The sequence below is a fragment of the Neopelma chrysocephalum genome, unplaced genomic scaffold, assembly GCF_003984885.1.
Source record: "Neopelma chrysocephalum unplaced genomic scaffold, ASM398488v2 Primary Assembly neopelma1_42b, whole genome shotgun sequence".
Taxonomy (NCBI): domain Eukaryota; kingdom Metazoa; phylum Chordata; class Aves; order Passeriformes; family Pipridae; genus Neopelma; species Neopelma chrysocephalum.
The window spans coordinates 8,420,851-8,429,140 of record NW_020897701.1 but is presented as its reverse complement, the minus strand read 5'-3'; the positions used below and the strand labels follow the sequence as shown (position 1 = coordinate 8,429,140).

General features: G+C 45.9%; 1 protein-coding gene across 2 annotated transcripts; it reads right to left on the bottom strand.

The window, feature by feature from the left end:
- Positions 1–209: 209 nt before the first annotated feature.
- LAMTOR3 (late endosomal/lysosomal adaptor, MAPK and MTOR activator 3) lies at positions 210–5,235 on the bottom strand. 2 transcript variants are annotated; one of them, XM_027677150.1, is made up of 7 exons: positions 5,175–5,235; positions 4,805–4,861; positions 4,560–4,594; positions 3,864–3,922; positions 2,832–2,965; positions 1,767–1,830; positions 210–1,041 (listed from the first exon to the last, which is right to left on the bottom strand). In XM_027677150.1, exons 2-7 carry the CDS (start codon positions 4,811–4,813, stop codon positions 968–970), a joined length of 375 nt encoding a protein of 124 aa, XP_027532951.1. In that variant the 5' UTR covers positions 4,814–4,861; positions 5,175–5,235; the 3' UTR covers positions 210–967. The 2 variants fall into 2 exon arrangements, with proteins under 2 accessions (XP_027532951.1, XP_027532950.1); XM_027677149.1 differs by lacking the exon at positions 5,175–5,235 and having other exon boundaries at positions 4,805–4,911.
- Positions 5,236–8,290: the final 3,055 nt, after the last annotated feature.

Below are 8,290 nucleotides of genomic sequence, written 5' to 3'. Positions count from 1 at the left end.
AAAGAGCACAGGATTGATCCCCACCAACGGGATCTCTGCACTGGCACAGGACTCTCTATATTTACTGCCCAAGTGAGAGACACACAGGTTAGCTTTCAACCTGTAAACTTCTGGATTTTGTGCATTTACAATCAAGAGACCCGTTCTCAGCACAGGAAAGCTGATGTGCTGTGGGGTATTATGGTGCAACAGAAGAGTGGACCAGGCTCTGTCATTTAAAAATACTGTATTTTATTTATATTTATTTACTTATGAAAACCTAAGGGTAAATGAGCTGAGAGTGTCACCAGTGATGAAGCCACACAAAGACTGAGACATGAGATCTTCACAACCATATTACACAAAAAAACCTAGGAAGAAGTGAGACATGGTTTGGGTGCTCTCAGCTGGGCATCAGGAAACCCCCCAGAGCGACAGCTTCCATAGAAACAGCTTTCTTAGTGGAAGCAGGATGCAGCTAGCATCCAGATTAGTAGCACACCCTTGCCAAAGCATCACCCGTGTAAGAAAGCCGGGATATTTATTGATTGTACCGACATGTCACTGCTAATAAACCTGCTCTCCCAATATGCTTTCAACCACATCCTTGATCTGCTCTCCAACGTGTAGCGGTGGCCGGCCTGAGGATACACCCTGCTGTGTGCCTGGTTCCCTGTAAAGCAAAGGATCTGTGGGTTGCTCGTCTGAGCCAACAGCTTTGCGCCGATCTGGCTCAGCTAAACTCCATGGGAGCTATTTTGGTGGTCTCTCCAGTACTGCACAATACAAGAAGCACGGCCTAAAGTAACATCCACCTACAACACACTAGTAGATCATTTCAGATTCAGTACTATGTACAATTTACTCTTACTTAGTATACTAAGGAGCTGTGATATTTCTTCTGAGACGTGTTATTTGACTGAAAATTATTGAATCCTTCTGTCCACTGGGCTGCAGAGGAATGCTGCACTCTGGCTATACCATCAGGTTAAGAAACTTCAACAACCTGCCTCAGTTCTTCAAAGAGGGGCGTGAGCTCCTTCTCTAAACTTACAATCAGCCCTGGAAAGAGAGAAGAGACAGAACAGTCCATCAGACAACATCAATGAGAAGCCTCTCTCTAAAGCCTGCAGCTCCCTCCCCCTCCCAAGTCAAAGGCAGTGTTTTTCAAAACATGAAATGTTTTACTTGAGCTGCTCACTCTCCATGGGAACAGTGTGCAGCACCCCCAGGCAGGGGGCCTGCAGCCCCCACCACTAGCAGAGGCACACCCCACACAGTGCAGCTCTCCCCCACTATCGCCTTGCTGCTTCCCACAGCTACCAGGGCCCAAACAGCTGTGCCAAAATCCAGTGCCTTCTGCTCATATTCATCAGCCAATGCCATCATGAGCAAGGCCAGGTGCCTGGCTGAAGGAATTCCCAACCCCACAGAACTGAGAAGACACAGCTGTACATTACTGCAAAATGTTAACCTGGACGACAGAAAGAGACCGAACAACTGGTTTGTACAGCAGTTATTGCCAGGATAGCAAACACTCTCAGGTAGCAAGAGTAAGGTTAGTCACAGGAGAAACATGCTTCTAGAAGAATAACTTCAGCAAGTCACCTAAAATCTCTGAATTTTTACTCACACCTTTCCCTTCTCACCTTCCCAATATGCTGACAAAATTCACAGGAGGAACAAAGTTAATACAGTTTGAAGTGAATTTAGGTAATTTATTTTCAATTACTTAAATTCCTGGGCCTTAAAAGACTGCAATATTTAAAATGCATGTGAAGACATACCGGTATTGGCATTGCTGCTAGCAATGAAACTCACTACCAAAGGCAAGCGATTGAACTGCACCACCTGCAAGGAGAGAGAACAGTGCTCAGACAAAAGCTAACACATGTTGGACGTTGGAGCTCTGACACAAATTCTTTTGGAAAAAAGCAGCCTTCTCAGTTTAAAGGACAAGCAGGAGCGAGAGCCACAGGGATGACTTTTCAGTTAATCTGTTTCTCAAGATTAATGGTTAAAAACACCAACAGAACTTACACCACAGTACAGGGAGCTGCATGGGAAAAGCCTGGTACTTCCCTCCCCCTTCATGTTCTACAGTGTGTTGTCCACCAGAAGCCAAATTCAGCTGCACATGCTGCAGAGTACACCATGGAGGCCACGCTCTCCAGAGGAAACAAGAGGGCAGGCAGGTTTATCATTTTAAAATACTGTTTCCTATACAGAAGTATCTCTTCTTCCATTAATAGGGAACTGGAACCTTGGGCATAACAATAAGCTACAGCATCAAGGGAATCAAAGCAGCGTACTCCATGCGTGTAAAATAACTCATTGACCCATTTATTATCCAAACAAAGCTTGATACACTGTAGGCTAAACTGTCTGTCAGTTTACTGCAGTCATAACAAAAAGCTCTCAGGACCACTGGAATTTGAGAAGGAGCAGAAACAAAGCAGGTGAGGGACTACACAAATATCAGTTTGTGAACAAAGAGTGTAGTATTTCAAAACTTTCTCACCTCAAAGTCACACTGGTAGCAAGATTAGCCATGAAGGAGGCTGCATGTGCTTAATTAACTTTAGGTGTCACTAATTACAAACAAATATTTTTTATAAAGAGAACATAAACTCTTCATAACAGATTCTGAAGGCCATATGAGTAGTATCTGCTGCAAATTCATGATTGCTACCTGTACAGAAAACTTTCCCATTTTCAGTGAGTAAATCTCAGAACCACAATTACTTCAACAGCAGCCAAATGGATACAAAAGTTTAAACCACTCTCTCTCTCTTGCTCAATATAGAAACAGCTCAGGTCACTAAGGACAAAAGCATACTCAAGTTACTCACCTGGTATGTATTGTAGTAGCAGATGATACTTTTGTTTTTAGAAAGTCCTAATTTACTGCCCTGATCTGTGGCAAGGGCAAAGGTGGACAGAAAGCCAGGTCGCAGTGCATGTTCTGGAGCATTATCATTGGCAACTGGAACAAAACGAGAAAATTCTTATCTTTACATGGCATCTCTGACTGCATCCCAAGCCCTTATCCAGGGCAGTGCTCTGCCAAAAGCAGATCTGCTGCTGGGGAACACACAGCACATCTTAGGTGCTTCCACAATTAGCACAAGACAATCTTCATGAGCAATACATCCTTTAATGCTCTGTATGTGATGAAAGCTCATTACACCAAGCATCGTTCCTGGTGTACCTAAGAAACAGTCTTTTCTTTTAGGATGCAGAGCCTGTGCTGATGCTCTTTGGGTTCCGTGTCCCTCATTGTCTGCACCCATTCCAGCCTTTTAATTGATTACTGCAACACAGTCACTTGAGTGTGAACAGGTGAAGATGTGCGAGTTCTGCTGGGTGTTTAAATACTTTTGCGGATTAAAAAAAAAAAAATCTGCAGTACTTGAACCTTTGTATCTTTAAACGAGCGTACTCACAACATAAAAGCATTCTGAACAAGAAATGCAGAAGATAAAAACTACAGTACCAAAAAGCAAACTAAATATATGTAACAGCTGGATGCAACTGCTTCCGAGCACAGACCAGCCCAGTCAGCAAATACTGCTAAGCTCTCTCTAGTACTCAGTATCAATCAGCCTGCGAGTGACTTGAAGATATAAGGACCTTATAGCATTCCAAACCCCTTTCACCAAGGAAAACTTCCATGGACTGCAACTACTGAGGACACAAACAAAAGGATGCATTTAAAGAGGTACATAATCAATTACTGAACTTGAAATAAAAGTTGAATTTAATTCTTCCATTTGGTATATTCAGGTATTTGGCATAACCAGAGGAGATTCTGCTGTACTTCTCCACCCCCTGCTGTTCAATCAGGATTTCACCTGTAGGGTACAGCAAGAAGCTGAAGTTACCTTTGATAACAGGCACACCATCTCTGTCTGAGACCACAATAGCATGAAGACCTTCAACACTGCAAAAAAAAAGAAAAGAAGAATGACGAAGAGACACCATTTTAAAACCACAGTAATTAGTAGCAAAGATTTTTTTCTGAACAGATGTGCAAGGAAGGGGGAAAACATGTTAAAAATTGATGCCTTCAGTAATTTAATACTTGTTCTGTGTAGTTCAGACAGTACAGTTCTGGTGCTCCCAATAATATGCAGGACATATAACTGCTGGAGCAAGCCCAGAGGAAGGCCACAAAGTTGATAAGGGGACAGGAGGAAGTTGGGGCTGTTCAGCCTAGAAAAGACAAGGTTGCGTGTTGAGCTCACAGCAGCCCTCCAGTGTCTGAAGGAGGCCTACAGGGAAGCCAGAGAGGGACTTTTCGTCAAGAACTGTAGTGACAAGACAAGGAGTAATGGGTACAATCTGAAAGGGGGGAAATTTAGGTTAGATATTAGTAAGAAATTCTTTACTGGGAAGGTGGTGAGGCACTGGAACAGGTTGCCCAAGGAGGTTGTGGATGCCCCAGCCCTGGCAGTGTTCAAAGCTAGGTTGGACGAGGCTTAGAGCAGCCTGGTCTGGTGGGAGGTGTCCCTGCCCATAGCAAGGGGGGTTGGGATTAGATGGCCTTGGCTCCTCGCCCCGCAGAGACCCAGAGTTACCTCGGCAGCTTCTTGTACAGGAACCGCTTCAGGTCCTGCGGGCAGAGACGGGCACCGCGTTACTCACCCGCTCAGAGGGGGTGGGGGAGCGCCCGAGCTGCCTCCCCGCCCGGCCCCAACACCCCCTCTGCCCGGCGCTGCCTCCCCGCCCGGCCCCGGACGGACCGGGCCCGATCCCCCCGACTCCCGGCCCCCGCCAAAAAGCCGCCGCCCGCGTCCCGCCCGCCCCGAGGAGCCACACTCACGTCGGCCATGGCTGGGGCCCGCCCGGCGCTGCTGCCGCCGCCGCCACCTCTGCGGGCCTGAGAGACGAGACGAGAGGGCGCCCGGTCAGCAGAGGCGCGGCCGCCGCCCCGAAGGAGGGGAGCGGCGAGAGAGAGGGAGGGCGCGCTCCCTCCCCGAGGCCCGGCCGGCCGCTACCCCCCGCCCCGCTGCCGTGGTAGAGGCCGCTCCCACCCGCCCCGGGAGGGGAGCGCGGTTGGGCCGAGACCACCGCGCACCCGGGAGGGGTGTGTATGCGTGGGGGGGCAAGGGGGAGAGGTGCGGCGCTGCACTGCCTGCCTTGCCTTGCCTTGCCTTGTCTTGTCTTGCCTTGCCCTACCCACCCTGCCATACCTGTCGGCGCCCCCAGCGCGCCCCGCACGGCCCCGCCGCCGCTTCCCCTCGGAGCCGCTGTCACATGATGGGCGGTGCCGCCCTCCCAACCCCGGAACCGCTTCCCCGCCGCCTCCGCCCCGCCCCGGCAGCAAAACAAACCAAACCAAAACCAAAGCCCAGGACTGCAGTTACAGGAAAACAACAAAAAAGAAAAGTCCATTTCTGCCGAGTAGAGTCACTCCCAGTTTTACTCTTCATTTCCCCTACTTTTGGATCTAGTCTATCAAGCCTAGTCTTCTATCTAATCTTCAAAACCCGAAGGCTGATAATTTAACAGCTAATGTGAAGAATTAAAATAGATGAATCCAGTAGATGCCCACAGTGTAACAATAGTATTTGCACATCTGTTTTTAAAGTCTTGTATCAGAATCCAGGACCCTTCGTGGCAGGTCCAAAATAAAACCCCAACCCTGCTCAGCCTGTAACAGTGCTTTTTCTCTAAAAAAGAGCTGCTACAGGCCAAGCACAGAGTCACAGAACCAATTAGGTTGGAAAGACCTCTGAGATCATCGAGTCCAACCTATGACCCAACACCACCCTGTCAACTAGACCCTGGCACTGAGTGCCAGATCCAGTCTTTCCTTAAAACACCTCCAGGGATGGTGACTCCACCACCACCTTGGGCAGCTCATTCCAATGTTTAATCATCCTTTCTATGAAGAAATTCCTCATAATGCCCAAACTAAATCTTCCCTGATGCAGCTTGAGCCTGTGTCCTCTTGTCCTGTCACTAGTTGCCTGGGAGAAGAGGCTGACCCCACCTGGCTACAACCTCCTTTCAGGTAGTTGTAGAGAGTGATGAGGTCACCCCTGAGCTTCCTTTTCTCCAGGCTAAACAACCGCAGCTCCCTCAGCCGTTTCTCATAGGACTTGTGCTCCAGACCCTTCACCAGTTTCATTGCCCTTCTCTGGACTCGCTCCAGCACCTCAATGTCCTTTCTGAATTGAGGGGCTCAGAACTGGATACAGTACTTGATATGTGGCCTCACCAGTGCTGAGTACAGAGGGACAATCACTTCCCTGGTCCTGCTGGCCACAGTATTTCCTATACGAGCCAGGAGCCAGGATGCCATTGGCCTTCTTGGCCACTTGGGCACACTGCTGACTCATGCTCAGCAGCTGTTGCCCAGCACTCCCAAGTCCTTTTCTGCTGGGCAGCTTTCCAGGCACTCTGCCCCCAGCCTGCAGCGCTGCATGGGGTTGTTGTTACCCAAGAGCAGCACCCAGCACTTGGCCTTGTAGAACCTCATCCGTTTGGCCCTGGCCCAGCAGTCCAGCCTGTCCAGATCCCTCTGCAGAGCCCTCCTATCCTCCAGCAGACTGCCACACCCAACCAGTTTGGTGTCATCTGTGAATCTACTGAGGGTACATTCAATCCCTCATCCAGATCATCAGTAAAGACACTGGACAGGACTGGGCCCAGTACTGAGCCATGGGGGACACCACTAGTGATTAGAGCACTTACCTGAAAATTTTGTTTAGATGCCAGTACTGAAGCATGAACTAAAATGAAAAAAAAAGGTGCTCACATGGGAATTGCTGATGTTTCCTAAGGTATAGGTCCAGTGAAGTTTTTAAATCTCTTTTTGAGAAGCCCAAAACAGAGAAAAGCCACTTTTTTGTAAGTAAGAGAAGAAAAGCTCATTCAAAAAGACAAATTTATTTGAATACTGAGAATCCATACCTCCTTCTTAATCCAAGCCATGCAGACACAGCAATTTGATAAGGACTTGGTCATATTAGAGAGATACTTAAAAGAAAACCCCATAAAATTATCTTGTGTGAGCTTCTGGTAGTATTTTGAAAACGCTACCTGGGACAACCTTGGTCCCCTCATTTATTAAAATATTCCCTACTATACACTAAAAATGTTTAAAAATGCAACTGGCTTTCTATGATTTGTAGGCATCATGCTCAGTGATGAATTTTACTTGGTTCTCTGTCACATTATGAATAAAAGCTATGCAAAAGCATCTGTGAGGTGGCTCCTGTATTGCTATTAATGGGAATTTAGTCTCCCATCCCAATGACAGCTTTTCTATACATGGAACAAACAAGTACTGAAAGAAAATGTATATTCGGCATGAAGGATAACATTGTAACTAAACACTGCATTTTAATATTATTTCTAAAAATGGGGAGAAATCCAATACTCAAACCTAATTCCTGCTAGACTGAGAAGTCTCACAATTATCCTGGAGAAGTATGCATTACTATCTATTATTGATATTTTATTTCAAGTATTAAACCGATCTCATCTCAACCCACAGGTTTTACCTTCTTTCCGATTCTCCTCCCTGTCCCACTCTGGGGGGTGTGAGCTGGTAGCTACATTGGCCTATTTCTTTCCTATATGTATTGCATTATATTACATGTTAAGTTATAGTTTCACGAATTCATATATTACCTGTTTCTTTAAAAACAAAATGTCTGCTTTTACTATTACACTTTCCTTCTGCTTTCTTTGACAGAGCTACAAGAGAGAACAACAATTTCTTAAGGAATGACTGAAACTTATGGAACATACAACCTTAAAAAAATTTCCTGCCCTCCCATTTTAATCTTTTTACAGCATTCATTACAAAATTATATTGAAAATTTTTATCATTTAAAGTTGTCTCTGCTACGTATTTAAATGCATCTGTTGCATTTTAGTGCTGTAATGTTCTACCTTTTCTTGGAAACTTATTAAAGAATCAAGACTCTTTTTAAAAAAGTAAAAAATTCCAATTTAGACTTCTTATACCTAAACAGGGAACTTGTAGGGAAATGTTGATCCGATGTGAACACTGAACTCGCTTGTGACTCACGATGCTCCATAAATAGAACACGTACTGATGTTATATTTCAGCAGATGCAAATCATCTCCCTTTCTCATTGCACTGTGTCAAAGATTCATGCCAAGATTTTTCGCTTTTTGCAGGACTTTCCTGCTTGCCCTTTTAAAGGAAAAAGTCAAGAACCCATGCTCGTGTTATCTTTAATAAAGAGTAAGGAGTCGGTAGCTAAAAAAGTTGAGGGATTTTTAGTCAGGCTGTTCAAATACAGTTTTGTTTTTTCTGAAGAAAGGTCAT